Source organism: Pseudopodoces humilis, chromosome 29 (genome assembly GCF_049639895.1).
Source record: "Pseudopodoces humilis isolate 2021_Gansu_Grassland_sample_001 chromosome 29, ASM4963989v1, whole genome shotgun sequence".
NCBI classification, from domain to species: domain Eukaryota; kingdom Metazoa; phylum Chordata; class Aves; order Passeriformes; family Paridae; genus Pseudopodoces; species Pseudopodoces humilis.
This window is the reverse complement of record NC_142228.1, coordinates 636,542-650,915: the sequence shown is the minus strand read 5'-3', so window position 1 is coordinate 650,915 and position 14,374 is coordinate 636,542. Positions and strand designations below refer to the sequence as shown.

The 14,374-nt window shown below is 71.0% G+C and overlaps 4 protein-coding genes across 6 annotated transcripts; 1 reads left to right on the top strand and 3 right to left on the bottom strand.

The window, feature by feature from the left end:
- On the top strand, positions 1–806 carry TMEM92 (transmembrane protein 92). 2 transcript variants are annotated; one of them, XM_088067986.1, is made up of 3 exons: positions 1–36; positions 228–480; positions 668–806. In XM_088067986.1, exons 2-3 carry the CDS (start codon positions 232–234, stop codon positions 764–766), a joined length of 348 nt encoding a protein of 115 aa, XP_087924112.1. In that variant the 5' UTR covers positions 1–36; positions 228–231; the 3' UTR covers positions 767–806. The 2 variants fall into 2 exon arrangements, with proteins under 2 accessions (XP_087924112.1, XP_087924111.1); XM_088067985.1 differs by having other exon boundaries at positions 9–480.
- A 440-nt stretch (positions 807–1,246) lies between these two features.
- On the bottom strand, positions 1,247–4,968 carry LOC102104553 (all-trans-retinol 13,14-reductase-like). 2 transcript variants are annotated; one of them, XM_005532484.2, is made up of 11 exons: positions 4,732–4,968; positions 4,421–4,603; positions 3,875–4,104; positions 3,451–3,646; positions 2,894–3,091; positions 2,683–2,808; positions 2,358–2,496; positions 2,168–2,277; positions 1,865–2,031; positions 1,597–1,756; positions 1,247–1,429 (listed from the first exon to the last, which is right to left on the bottom strand). In XM_005532484.2, exons 1-11 carry the CDS (start codon positions 4,904–4,906, stop codon positions 1,284–1,286), a joined length of 1,830 nt encoding a protein of 609 aa, XP_005532541.2. In that variant the 5' UTR covers positions 4,907–4,968; the 3' UTR covers positions 1,247–1,283. The 2 variants fall into 2 exon arrangements, with proteins under 2 accessions (XP_005532541.2, XP_087924108.1); XM_088067982.1 differs by having other exon boundaries at positions 2,358–2,808.
- Positions 4,969–5,872: 904 nt separating this feature from the next.
- Positions 5,873–12,758, bottom strand: MPP2 (MAGUK p55 scaffold protein 2). The gene is made up of 12 exons (XM_088067983.1): positions 12,674–12,758; positions 11,401–11,519; positions 10,828–10,986; positions 10,567–10,716; positions 10,022–10,249; positions 8,833–8,964; positions 8,277–8,382; positions 7,939–8,007; positions 7,674–7,835; positions 7,141–7,343; positions 6,933–7,061; positions 5,873–6,790 (listed from the first exon to the last, which is right to left on the bottom strand). The coding sequence occupies exons 2-12, from the start codon at positions 11,515–11,517 to the stop codon at positions 6,614–6,616; spliced, it is 1,632 nt and encodes a 543-aa protein (XP_087924109.1). The 5' UTR covers positions 11,518–11,519; positions 12,674–12,758; the 3' UTR covers positions 5,873–6,613.
- Positions 12,759–13,854: 1,096 nt separating this feature from the next.
- LOC148182439 (pancreatic polypeptide-like) lies at positions 13,855–14,374 on the bottom strand. The gene is made up of 2 exons (XM_088067987.1): positions 14,199–14,374; positions 13,855–13,918 (listed from the first exon to the last, which is right to left on the bottom strand). The coding sequence occupies exons 1-2, from the start codon at positions 14,372–14,374 to the stop codon at positions 13,855–13,857; spliced, it is 240 nt and encodes a 79-aa protein (XP_087924113.1).

The window sequence follows — 14,374 nt, the reverse complement described above, 5'->3', positions numbered from 1 at the left end:
GCACCGAGGTGACGCGGCGGTACCGGGGGACACCGGGTTCGTTGTGGGGAGGACCAGGGGGCCACGACCGGGAGGGGTCCCTGGGGAGGGGGGCAAGGGGACGAGGACATGGAGAGACCCTGGAAGCCCTGCGGGAGCGGGGACAGGGCTGGAGGGGACAGACACCGCGGGGTGCCGGGGAGGGGGGGACGTGCCAGCCCCCAGCACGCACCTCTTGGTGTCCCCAGGGCCATGTTCTTCATCATCGTCATCACCTTCATAGCCATCATCGTCCTCCTCCTCATCTTCCACCTCTTCCGCAAGCTCTGCCAGGACCCCGTGCCGCCCCCCGCCTACAGGAGCCCGCAGGGCCCCGCTCCGGGCCCGCCCTACGGAGACCCCCGGGGCCCCGCGCCCCCGCCCCTGACCCTGCTGCCCACCCTGCCCAGCCTGCCCAGCGGGACCATCCCCCTGGCGCTGGAGCCCCCGCCCTACAGCGAGGTGGGTCCAGCCCGGCCGAGGGGCTTGGGCTGAGCCTGGAATGGGGGTCGGGGTGATGGGGGATGGGATGTGGGGTGGGGGGTGCTGGGGCTGCCTTGCCCCCCAAGGGGGACACCCCCTTCCCTGTGGCACCCCCTGAGTGTGCCACACGTCCCCCCCACCCTGACCCGCCCCCCCTCGCCCTCAGGTGACAGCGAAGCCCTTCCTGTACCCCCTGCCTCAGGGGCCGTGCCCCGAATGTGGCCACGACCCCAGAGCTCAGCCCCCCTGCACCGCCCGGACCTAGAGGTGACCCCCTCCAAGGACAGCTGGTGACAACTCTCCGCTCAGGGGGACATGGACCCTTCGGGACCACCCGGGGCCGTGTCCCCACATTTCCCCAAACCATCCCACTGAGAATTCCCCTATTTATTATATTTAAAAGTGTAAAGAATTCAGGGTTCTGCTGGTGTGGAGGACTGGGGAAGTACAGAGGGAGAAGGGGGGAAAGTTTAAGGGGGGTTTTGCACCCCATATTCACCCCCAGCTGTGGGTGCTCCCTGTGCCCATCCCCATCCTACCCCCATCCCATTCTCCATCCCCATCCCAACCCTCTCTCCGTTCCTGTCCCTATCCCCATCCCTCTCCATCCCCCCAAAGACAGGTGCAGGCTGCTGGGACATCGGGGTTTATTGAGCCGGGAGCCTCTCCCAACCCGGGGCCATCCCCGAGGACAGGTGTCACCGAGGACAGGTGTCCCCAAAGACAAGTGTTCCCCAAGGACAGGTGTCCCCAGGCCCGCTGTCCCCAGGCCCGCTGTCCCCTCACGCCGTGTGCCGGCCCTGGCGCCGCTTGATTTTCCTCTTGAGGAGCAGCAGGTCCAGGTAGAGCAGGCGGCCCAGGATGGCCGAGGCGCAGAGCAGCCCCCCGTGCACGGCCCCCGCCAGCCCGCAGGAGAACACATCCTGCCCTGGGGACAGCCACCGTGGCACAGGGCCACTCCCGGGGGACACACAGCCACCCCCGGGGGACACACAGCCACCCCCGGGGGCCACAAGCACGGACGGGGGGGGACCCTGGGGACAGCGTCCGGAACTGGTGACGGGGACAGCGGGACACGGGGACACAACCCCTCACCTGTCAGGTAGAGGTTCCTCACGGGCGTGTCGGGTCTCAGGGCGGCCACCACGGCGGGGCTGAAGCGGCGCAGGTCGTGCTCGGTGCCGTACATCTCCCCCCGCGCAGCCCCCAGGTAGTGCTGGTTGGTGAGCGGCGACGCCGCCTCCACGAACTCCACCTGCGGGGGACGGGGGCTCGGGGCGTGTCAGGGGGCACGGGGGGCACGGCCGGACCCCCCTGGGGCACCCCGAGCATGTGGGACACCCCAGCCCGTCCCTCGGGGCACCTTGTCCCGCAGGTGCGGGAAGCGGAGCAGGGCCCGCTCCAGCAGCCGCTGGGCGATGTCCATCTTGTAGCGCTGGTATTCGGGGCCGCGGTGCCGGGGGCGGCTCCCGGCCCACTCCTCGAACCACTCGAACCGCGCCATGGTCAGGATGGTCATGCAGGACCTGCCTGCGGGGCGGGGACAGCCGGTGACATCCCCGGCGGGTGGCGGTGGCGGTGCCCGCCCGGTGCCGGAGGGACCGCGGAGCCTCTGAGCCCGCGGACGGGAGCGGGGGGGGGACGCGGGGGTCCCCCGGAGCCGTACCTGGGTGCCGCTGCTCGTACGTGGGGTCCTTGGCGGCGGGGAAGGTGATGAACATCATGGCCAGGTTCTCGGGGACGTCGTCGCGGCTCAGGGCGGCGTACCGGGTCATCCTGCGGGAAAACAGGGACGTGACCCCCCCGGGCCCCCCCGGCAGCCGCCGCGCCCCGCCCGGGGTGCCGGGACCCCTCACATGGCATCCAGGTCGTTGTGGGGGTAGATCCAGAAGTTGGTGGGGGGCAGCCCCAGCTCGGCCGCGCTGCCCCGCAGCCCCACGAACACCAGGAAGGAGCCCATGGCCGGCCGGACCATGGCCAGGAGGGAGCGGACACCTGCGGGGACACCGGGTGACACCGACAGTGCCCGGGCAGGGGACACCGGGTGACACCGACCCTGCGTGTGCGGGGGACAGGGGGTGACAGCAAAGACGAGGATGTGGAGGTGCTGGGGACACCAGAGATGCTGGGGACACGGGGACACGGGAACACGGGGACAAGGGGACACACGCGCCGCATTACCGGGGTGGCTGCGCACGTGGGGGGGCAGAAGCTTCCCGAAGGTGTTGAAGACCCCGGCGTCGGAGATGACGAGGGGGGCGCGGATCTCCAGCTCCTCCTCGCCGGGCCCCGCCCGCACCGCCACCCCTGGGGACCGAGGCGGGGGCTCAGGGGACACTCGGGGCGCTGCCACCGCGTCCCCCGGAGGGCGGGGGGGGGTCTCGGCGCTCACCCAGGGCGGTGCCGGAGGCGCTGACGAGCACGCGCGTGACGGGGGCGCGCACGAGCACGGCCCCCCCCGCGCGCTCGATGACGGGCACGGCGTGGAAGGCGACCTCGCTCGCCCCACCCCGCGGGTACCAGGCCCCGCGCTGGTAGTGGTGAACCATCAGCGCGCTCACCAGGAAACTCGAGTCCTTCGGGGCCGTGCCTGCGGGGACAGGGGGACAGCCCTCCCGTGTCGCGACACGGTGCTCCTCGTCACGACATCGCCCTGCCTTGTCGCCACCCAGCCCTCTCCCGTCACTACCCAGCCCTCCCCTATCACGGCGCATCCTTCTACTGTCACGACACGGCCTTCCCGCGGTGCCGCGTGCCCCTCCCCTGTCACGACACGGCCCTTCCCACCCGCGATACAGCCGCCCCCATCCCAACACAGCACTGCTCGTATCGTGATGGTGCCACCCCCGTCGCGACACAACCTCCACCGCTGCAGTACCACCCTCCGCCTCCGCCTGGTGCCCTCCCTATCGCGACAGCCCCTCCCTGTCGCGACAGCCCCTCCCTGACCGTAGAAGAGGTATCCGAGCAGGGCGCGCAGGTCGGGGTTGGAGGTGAGCCGGGCCGCGGCCTGGCTGTGGCTGGTGGTGGCCATGCGGAACACGGGGGACAGGCGGGGCAGGAGCCCCGAGCGGAGCACGAGGGTGACGAGCCAGCGCGGGGACAGCTTCAGCAGGGCCAGCAGCGCCGCGTGCCGCGAGGCCACCTGCGCGACAGCCGCCGTGTCACCGTCACCACCCACGGCAGCGCGGGGACAGCTCGAGCACGGCCAGCAGCGGCACGCGGCCACCCGCGGGACATCGCCACGTGCCACCGGCGACACCGTCCTGAGGACGGTCGCTGCTGTGACCCCAGGGCACCAGGGTCACCATCCCGAGCTGACCCCTCCTTGGGGACATGCCAGTCCCACGGGGAGGTGACGCCGGGGCCGCACCTTGGAGAGCTTCATGAACTCCCTGATGGCCTCCTTCTCGGCGGGGAACTGCTCCTCCAGCGCGGTGACAAAGGCCACCTTGCCCGAGCGCAGCAGGTAGCGCTGGGGTCCCAGGGTCACCTCGTCGTAGGGGTCGGGCAGGCGGTGCCAGCAGAGCTGCCCGTCTGTCACCTGGTCCAGGGCCACCCGCAGGAGGCTCCCCTCGTGCAGCTGCCCCACGTAGTGGATGCCTGTGGGGACAGGGACACGGTGTGGGGACACCGGGGACATCGCATGGACACACGGCGGGAGAGCAGCGTCTGCCTTTGGTGTGTCGCACTGAGGGGTGCGGGTGGCATCTTGGCGTGGCAGGGACACGGCAGGGACATGGTGGGGACATGGCAGGGACACAGCAGGGACACGGCTGAGACACAGCACACAGGTACTGCACACACCGGGGCTGGTGGCAGGTTCACAGTGGGGCCGCAGGGACAGGGGGGTGACAGGGGGGTGACACAGGGAGTGACAGGGGGGTGACAGGGCTGCCCAGGGGTCGGGGGTCCTTACCCACGTCGAACTCGAAGCCGTGCTGCTGGAAGGTGTGGCAGCACCCCCCGGCCTGCTCGTGCTGCTCCAGCACCAGCACCCGCCGGCCCGCCTTGGCCAGGGTGGCGGCCACTGCCAGGCCCCCCACGCCACTGCCGATGACCACAGCGTCCAGCTGGGCCGGCACGCGCTGGACACTGAACCCTGCGCACAGGTGTGTGACAGTGACAGCCAGGGGACACTGAGCCCTGTGCCCCACAGGAGCCACACACAGGACACATGGACACACGGACACAGGACACACAGACGCAGGACACACGATGGACACTCACCCTGCTTCAGGACCCTGTCCCGGGCCCTCTGGTCAGTCACCAGTGGCCGTGGTGGCTCCAGGGGTGGCCCTGAGAAGGGGTTGCCAGACGGGGCCAGCAGCCGATGGGCCACCCTGCCCAGGGCCAGCACGGCCAGGGCCACCGGCAGCAGCAGCAGCAGCAGCACGGGCCACATGGCTGTCACCGCGTGTGGCTCTGGACGGACACGGCACGGACACGGCTCGGACACGGCTCGGACACTGCTCAGACACTGCCCAGGCCGGCGCGTGCGGCCCCAGCCCTTATAGCCACGGCAGCTTAGGGACACGGGGATTATGGACGGGCCAAGACAGCGGCTTTAGGGACAGCACCGCTTAAAGACACAGAGCACGGACACAGGGCACGGACACAGGGCACGGACACAGGGCATGGACACAGGGCATGGACACAGGGCATGGACACAGCTCCGGACACAGGGCACGGACACAGGGCATGGACACAGAGCATGGACACAGCTCCGGACACAGAGCATGGACACAGGGCATGGACACAGCTCCGGACACAGAGCATGGACACAGAACCCACGGACACAGAATCCACGGACACAGAACCCACGGACACAGCTCCGGACAGGGCACCGTGTAGGACCCTATGGCACCACATGTCACCCCATGGTCCTGGCACCCCACAGCACCCCGTGGCACCCTGTGACACCCCGTGATACTCTGTGACACCCCGTGATACCCTGTGACACCCTGTGACACCTGTGACACCCCGTGACACCTGTGACACCCCGTGACACCCCGTGACACCTGTGACACCTGTGACACCCCGTGACACCTGTGACACCCCTCTGCACACCCCCACAGCCCCCCCCCGTGGCCGCGGCTCTGCTGACCCCTCCCGGCAGCACCAAGGAAGGGCCCCGTGTGTGTGAAGGTGACACGCGTGTGACACACTCCCCCCACCCCCAGCCCTCCCTGCGCCCTCACACCGCTGGGAAATGGCGATTTACAGATAAAAACCCATCAGCACCCGGGTCAGACACGGGTGACACGGGTGACACGGGTGACACAGGTGACACGGGTGACACGGGTGACACGGGTGACACGGGTGACACCAGCTCCCAAGCCACCCTCGCGTTCACCACAAGGCACAAACCCATTTTTCTCTCCTTTAATAAAATCCACAGCAAAGTACCAAAAAGGAGCAAACGGCGGCAGGGACGGGGGGGACACGGGGGGGGGCTCCGGGCAGGGCGGACACGGGGGCACACCCTGCACCCCCCGTGTCCCTGTCCCTTGGGGACACCCCGTGTCACCACCCCAGACCCCCGCCAGCGAGTCCGCAGCCACAGCCCCCCACTGGGTTAATTACAAGGTTAATTACAAGGTCAGTTAAGGGTTAGTTAAGGGTTAATTATGGGGAGGGGGTTATTGCTACCCGGGAAGGGGTGACAGGGGACAAGAGGGACAGTGAGGGACCCCCACCCTGGTAAAGGGAGAGCCCCCCGAGGAGGGGTTGTGGCCTGGGGAACAGGAGGGGACACCCGCGGCCACGTCAGGGCTGGGTGTGACCCCCCAAACCCGCACCCCCATCCCCGGTCCCCAGCTGGAACAGGGGGGCTCCCCCAGGCTCTGGCAGTGACTCAGCTGGGTGGGGGCTGTGCCCCCCACGGGACCCCTCCGGCCGCCTCTGCCCCTCCCCACATTTGGGGCGGTGTAGGGGGGACAGAGGGGTCGGGCTTGGGCTGGGGGGGGGGTCTGCAGAGAGCCGCCCCCCCGCCCCCCGCGGGGCTGGGCACGGCGAGCTCATCGCACCTCTGGGTGAGACACAACCCCCTCGGTCCCCCCCGGCCCTCCTGGCTGGGTTCGGGGGGTCGAGGGGAGGGTTTGTGGGGTCCCTAATAGACCCAGGTGACGGGGACCCACTGGGGCTGCACGCGCAGGTGCTCCATGGCCTCCCGCAGCCGCCCGAAGGTGCGCTCCAGGTCATCGTTGGTCAGGCTCAGGTCGAAGTAGTGCCCGTACCCGCGCTGGATGCGGCTGCTCTCCTCCACCGTGCGCTGGGCGTCCGCCTCCTGCACCCCAAAACCTGCCTCAGTTTCCCCATCGCCCCCAGGGATGGCGGGGACCAGCCACTGCGAGCCGCGTGTCCTCCTCCTTCACCCCAAAGCCTGCCTCAGTTTCCCCGCCCCTCCCCGGCCCCTGGCGGACCCGCACCGTGAGCTGTTTGGTGGCCACGCCGCTCTCCAGGGCCGCCCGGTTCATGGCTCGCAGCCTCTCGGGCCCGGGGGCCTCGATGAACACCACGTAGGGCACGAACTCCGCCGTCCTCAGCACCTTCACGGCCTGGGGCGGGGGGCACAGCGCTCAGCCCCGCGCCCGGGGGCTCCGGGCTGTCGCTGTCCCCCCCCGGCCGTGTCCCCACCTGCGGGTTCACGTCCAGGATGCACATCTTGCCCGCCTCCAGCACGGCGCGGATGGAGTCGATCCTGGTTCCGTACAGGTTCCCCTCGTACTCGCCGTGCTCCAGGTACCGCCCGGCCTTGATGTCCGCCTCCATCTCGCCCCGCGACACGAAGCGATAGCCCTGCCCGTCCCGCTCGCTCTCCTTCGGCTTCCGGGACGTGTCTGCCGGGGGACACCGCAGTGACACCGCCCGCCACCGCGTCCGGCCCGGAGCGGGCCCGGGGACGCGGCTGAGGGGACGGTCACAGGGGACGGGGATGGAAACAGAGGACGGGGATGGACACGGGACAAGGATGGCAGCGGGACGGGGACAGGGATGGTCACAGGGGACGGGGATGGACACAGGAGACGGGAATGCTGGCGAGGACAGGGACACTGGCGAGGAACAGGGACAAGCACAGGGGACAGGGACGGCGATGGAGCGCAGGGCGGTCACAGGGACAGCCACACTCAGGGGACAGGGATGATGCGGGCGGGGACGGGGACACTCACAGGGGATGGTGGTGCCGTAGCGCGCCTGGTCAGACATGATCAGTTTGTTCTTGAGGCTTCGGCGCCCCACGCCCTGAGCCCCGATCAGCACCAGCGTTTTCCGGCGGAACGGCGGCATCCGCGCCACCTCCTCGTAGATCAGCAGCTCGTGCCGGTCGAACTCTGGGCGAGGGACAGCGCTGGCACCCGTCCCCGGGGACCCCGGGGCACCCTGTCCCAGCGGGTGCCACCACCGATCCCCCGGGGAGTGCCCCGGGACACTCACCCGCGTTCTTCGTCGTCAGGTACATCATCCTCTTCTTCCTCTTCCCGCTGAGGCTGCCGCACAGGGCCCCTGCGAGGGCGAGGGGCTGGCTGAGCTGGGGACAGGGACAGGGACAGGGACAGGGGCACGGGAGCTGGGACCTTCTGCAGCGGGGTGGGGACATCACCCTGAGAATCGGGGACTTCCTGTGGGACAATGCCCTGGGGACAGGACCCTGGGCCGATGGGGACATTGTCACACGGCTCAGGGGACCCACCGTGCTCCCCCCTCGGGAGGCGGCCGTTCCACCCCCCGCCCCGCCCGGTGTGTCCCCCGCGGCCAGGCCGATGTCCCCGTACCCGACGTGGGGGCCACCTCCCCGTCCCGCTTGACGAAGGCCTTGCGCTTCTCCTCCAGCAGCTGGCTGGGCACCAGCCCCGCGCTGCCGCCCTCCACGTGGCACGCCTGGGGACACAGAGCCACGCATGGGGACCCCCCTGGGCTCCAGAGACCCCTCCGACCCCACAGAGAACACCCCCAGCTGCGGGGACCCCCCCAAGTCCCACAAGGAACCTCCCAAGTTCCAGGGACTCCCAATTTCCAGGAACCCCTCAGCTCCAGGCCCCCCCAAATCCCAATGGGGACACACATCCAGGAAAACCCTGAATTTCCGGGGACCCTCCCCTGCTCCAGGGATTCCCCCAGTTCCCAGGTAGCCCCTCAGCTCCAAGGACCTCCCCCGAGCTCCAGGGACCCCCCACTTTACAGGAATTCTCCCAGGCACACCCCAAGTCCACAGGGACCCCTCCATCTCCCCCAGAACCTCCCAGCCCCAGCACCCCCTCTCCCTCCGTGGCCCAGGATGGAGCCAAGGAGCCACAGTCCCCCCAGAGCACCCTGCAGGGCCCCCCTGACCTGCCACCAGTTGGGGTCATCCTGGTTGACGATCTGCAGCAGGTCCCCGGCCATGAACTTGAGCCCGGCCTCCTTGCAGGGGATGAGGCTGTCGGTGGCCGGGTCGTAGTCGAAGTGACACTTGACGAACACCTGAGAACCGGGGGATCAGCGGAGGGACCCCCCCCGCACCCCCGGGATCCTTCCTGTGCCCCCCCCGGGCCGCTCCGCGGTGCCTCGGTGTCCCCAGCGCCCGTGTCACACGCTCCCCCCGCCGGGGCGTCCCCGCCGTGCCCGGCTCAGCCAGGCCCGCACGGCCCCCGCGCACACCCAGAGGGCTCCGGCCGCCGCCGCCGCGCCCCACGCGACCACCACGGCGACCCCCAGGCACAGCCCCACGGCCACGGCCAGGCACACCAGGGTGCCCAGCGCCGCCAGCGCCGCGCCCGCGATGGCGCACATGGGGACGGGCAGGGACACTCGCCCGTGTGGCCCCAGAGGCAGCGGGGGGACAGCGCTGGAGGGGACAGCGCTGGAGGGGACAGTCCTGGCAGGGACAGCCCTGGATGGGACAGCCCTGGAGGGACAGCCCTGGAGGGGACAGCGCTGCTTTGTCCCCTCGGAGACGGGGGTGGCTGGCACGGGGTGGGGAGCGGCAGCACAGGGCGAGTGTCACCCGGCACCCAGGGCTGTGCGGGGACGGGGACAGGGCAGGGACCAGCAGGGGCCGCAGGGAGGGCACGGGGGGGACACGGGGGTGCCAACAGCCAAGGGACACGTGGCACGGACAGGGGGACAGCGGCTCGTGGGGCTCGGGGGACAACACGGGGATGGGGACACAGGGAGGGCAGGGGGAGCTGTGGGCAGGGTGGTGAGTGCGGGATGCGGGGTGGGATGCAGGCAGGGATGTAGTTTGGGATGCAGGTGGGATGCAGGCAGGGATGTAGTTTGGGATGCAGGTGGGATGCAGGGAGGGATGTAGTTTGGGATGCATTTGGGATGCAGGTGGGATGCAGGTGGGATGCAGGTGGGATACAGGTGGGATACAGGTGGGATGTAGTTTGGGATGTAGTTTGGGATGTAGTTTGGGATGCAGGTGGGATGCAGGTGGGATGTAGTTTGGGATGTATTTTGGGATGTAGTTTGGGATGTAGTTTGGGATGTAGTTTGGGATGTAGTTTGGGATGCGGAGAGGGATGCGGGGCAGTACCTGGCGGGGCGGGTGGGGCTCCTGGTAGCTGGGCAGGATCTTGAGCACGACGCTGCCGCTGGCGTGGCGCAGGCTGTCCTGCAGCGCCCGCGGGTCGCTGCCCACCTCTCGCCCGTTCACCTCGCGGATCACGTCCCCCACGTGCAGCAGCCCCTGCTGCGCCACCATCCCCCCGTGCAGGATTCGGGCGATCACCAGCTCCCCCCGCTCCACCCGGAACGTCACCCCCTGAGGGGACAGCCCCGCTCAGCCCCCGGCGGGGACACACCGCGGCACCCGTGACACCCGCCCGGCACCCAACAGGAGCCCCGCTATCACCCCCGTACCCCAAAATGCTCCCAGCCCCCCTAAAAAGCCACCCGGGACGTCCCCATGCCCAGGGCACCCCGAAATGCTCCATCACCCCCCAGTGCCAATACCCCATAGTGCTGCCGACGTCCCCAGCTCCCTGAACCAAGCCTCCCAGGACCCTGAAATGTCCCACCCTCCCCTCCTCATGCGCCCGCAGCCCGCCCCGCCCCGCTCAGCGTCCCGGCCGGGCTCACCAGGTTCTCCCCGGCTGCCTTGCGGATGCCCACCATGCGCACGGCGTCGGGGGGCACGGGCTGCGACCCCAGGGACGCCTCCGGGCCGGGGCTGCTCGGGGGGGGGTCGTAACTCTTGGCAGCCACCGAGTCGTGGGTCTCCAGCAGCGACTGGGACACGCGGGGCGGGGAGCGGGGGTCACCCCTGTGTCCCACGCGCCTGGCACACGCGTGCCACCCCGCCTGGCACGGGACAGAGGCTCCCGCTCGTGTCCCACGCACCTGGAAGTGAGGTTCCCGCAGGATCCGGGCCAGCTCCGCCGCCGCTGCCTGCACGTCGGGCCGCGCCAGGCGCCCGATGTCCCGCAGGATCTCCTGCACCAGCGCCAGGTTGTCCCCGCGCACCGCCTCCAGCTTCCGCTCCTCCAGCCGCTCGTGAGCCTGGGGACACCGCGGGGACCCCCGGGACAGGCGGGTGAGGGCAGAGACCCCCGGGGCTGGGGGGATTGGGGACCTCCAGCGGCTGAGGGGATCAGGGACCCCCGGCGGGACAGGGTGTCCGGGACCCCTGGGGCGGATTAGGGACCCCCGGATGGAGCGGGGGGCGGGGATTGGGGACAGCAGAGTTGTTTGGGACCCTCAAGGCCAGGGAGTTTAGGGACCCTCAGGGCCAGAGGGAATTGGGGATCTGGGGGTGCTGGGGGAGATTAGGGACCCCTGGGGGTAGGGAATAGGGACCCCCAGGAGGTGACAGAAACACTGGAGCCTCCCTCCACTCACACGGGGGGTCACCCCCAGACCCCCACACGGCCCGGGGGTGCCGGGGGGGGACCCGCTCCCTCCGTGCCCCCATACCTTGGCCAGGGAGCGGACGATGGGGCTCTCCATGATGCCGCGGAGGAAGATGAGGTCAAGGTCGGCCACCCCCGGGGTCCCCGGGAGCCCCATCAGGTTGTCCAGGACCTGCTGCATGGCTGGGGGGGGACACGGGGGGGACACGGGGAGGACACACACAGGGACACGGCGGGGGGGGGGGGGGGGAGCAGCAAGGTGGGTGAAAGTGCAGGCGGGGGTGCTCGTGTCCCCCCCCTTTCCTGTCACAGTCACCCCTGGCCCCCCGCCCCCATCACGGGGACAAGTGTCGGGGTCCCCTGGGATAGGGAAATGTCCCCTCCTCGTTCAGCCGCAGGGACGGGGGACGGACCCCCGCAGCTGTCACCGTGCAGCCCCCCCGGAGCAGAGTAACGGGAGGGGGCTGCAGGGGGGGCGATGGAAGGGGGGTGGTGCGATGGGGGGGCGATAAGACGGGGGGGCGATGCAATTGAGGGGGGGCCGCATCCGGGGCCGCGGGGGCGGGAGCGGCTGCGCGGCTGCGCTGCAATGGCGGGGGACGATGGCGATGCACCGGGGGGGCGGGGGGGGACATCCATCAGCCCCCCCCCTCAATCCAGGGGGGTCACAGCACCACCCGAACCCCCCAACCCCATCTCCCGCCGCCCGTCTCATGCCCCACCGCATCCCCGCCCCACGGCGCCCACCGAGCGGCATCACCGGCCCCGGGGGCATCGCCCCCGGCCCCTCCCAGCCCCCCGTACCTGGGGGAGCCGGGGGGGCGCGGGCGGGGGCCGGGGCGTGCTGTGGGGACCCTGGGCCGGGGAGGCTCATGGCTGCGGGGCCGGGCTCCCCCGCCCCAGATCCGGGTACCGCCGCCCCCCCGCAACCCCCCGGCCCCGCGTGGGGCCCCCACCCGCGCCGGGCCCGCGCCCCCCGCCTTGCACACGCGTGTGCCCCGGGCGCGCTCCGGCCGCTTTGCCCCCCCGGCGGCGGGGAGGGGGTCGGGGGTCGGGGGGGGGCCGGCATGAGCTCACGCGCGCGGCCACGGCTCGTGCACGCGCATCTCCCGCGTGTGCACACGCACGTGAGCACCCACGCGTGCAAAACACCCGAGCGCGCTCGCGCGCGCGCGCCGACCCCGCGCACCCCCCAACGCCGCCGCGCGCCCGCGTGCGCGCGCCCCCGCTAACCCGCGCGCCCCCGCGCGCGCCGCAGAGCGTCTCCCACGCGCGTTCCCGCTCGCGTGCAAAGCCACGGGCGCGCTCCCCGCGGCCCCCCCGCCGTGCCCGCTCACCCTCGCTCCACGCCCGTGCTTGCGCACCCACCCCGCTCGCGGGTGGGACCCCCCGGCAGCGTCCCGCGGCGTGGGGAGGGGGACGGCGGGGGCTCGGCCCCTTTAAGGGGGCGGTGGGAGGGGGGCGGGAGCGCGGATTTAAAGGGGCCGCGCCGCGCCCGCGTGCAAGGCACGCGCGCCCCCGCCCGCGGGAACCGCGCGCGCGCGGACGAGGACGCGCGCTCGGGTCCCTCTCTCGGGGCGCCCCCCCCGCACACGCGCGTGCCCGACACCCCCCGGCCCTCCGACCCTGCCCCCTCGCGCGTGCACGGGGGGTGTTTGCACTCGCGTGTGCCCGCGCCAGCCCCTCCCGGTGCGCGCTCACCCGTGACCGAGGCGGGGGCGGCCGCCGGCATCGCTGCGGAGCCGCGGGACACTCGCGACTGGCACCGACCGGACGGGGACAGGGACAGGGACAGGGACAGGGACAGGGACAGGGACAGGGATGGCCGCGTAGGCGTGTCCACAGTGCCAGCACCCCCAGTGTCCCCAGCACCGCCACCCGGTGTCCCCAGTGTCCCCAGCACAGCAGCCGTGTTCCCGACACCCTCAGTGGCCCCGTGTCCCGTGTCCCCAGCGTCCCGGGGCCACCAGCATCCCCTCTGTCCCCAGTGTCACCGCGGTCCCCCAGACACCCCCCCGTGTCCCCAGTACCCGGATTGCCTCCAGCCCAGTGTCCCCAGTGTCCCCGAGCAGGCAGAGGCAGGACAGGCGGTGGCTGCAGGGGGGGATTTATTGCCGGGGGTCTGTCCCGGCCCCGCGGTGCGGGTTCGGGGGGGCGCGGGGGTGCAGCGGGGGCGGGGGGGCTGCACCTTCTGGGCGTCTTCACCCACTCGGCCCCGGCCGTGTCCCTGAAGCAAAAGGGGGGCTCACGCAGGGTCCCCCAGCCCCTTGTCCCCTTCCCCACAGAGCCCCCCTGGATCCCCCCAGCCCCATGTCCCCCACCCTGACACCCCCAGGTGCCCCCCGGGTCCCCCAGCCCCACGTTCCGCACCCCGACACCCTCCAGGGTCTCCCCCTGAATTCCCCCGGGCTGCACCGCCCAGAGAGCCCCTTCCCCCCGGGCTGTTCCCGCTGGGGACACTGAGGCAGGGGGCTGCCCCGGGGGGCTCCTCCCGCCCCCCCAGTGCCTCACCTGGGGCTCAGCACCCCGGAGCGCCCCGGGGCTCCTCGGCCAGCGCTCGCCCGCCCGCCCGCTTCCCGTACCTGCAACGGGGACGCGTTATGGGGACAGGGGGACACCACGGGAGCGTGTCCCGATAGGGAGCGTGTCGCGACAGGGAGCGGCTCGTGCTGGGGAGCGCTTCGGGACGGGCAGCGTGTCACGGAGGGGAGCGCATCCCGATGGGAGCACATCGGAACGGGGAGCAGCATGTCGTGACGGGGAGCGTGCCGTGATGGGGAGCATGTCGCGATAAGGGAGCATGCCGTGACGGGGAGCATGTCGCGATAAGGGAAAACATCGGGACGGCCGGGCCCTGCTCACCGCGGGCGGGTGACCACGTTCAGGTACTGCTGCAGGTCGTTGTAGAAGCGCAGCAGATCCTCCACGGGCGCGTCGTCCCCGGGGTACGCGGGCTGGGCCGGGGCCGCGCGGGGCCGCAGCGGCAGCAGCGCCAGAGCAGCGCAGGCCACCAACAACAGCGGCGGGCGCGGGGCCAT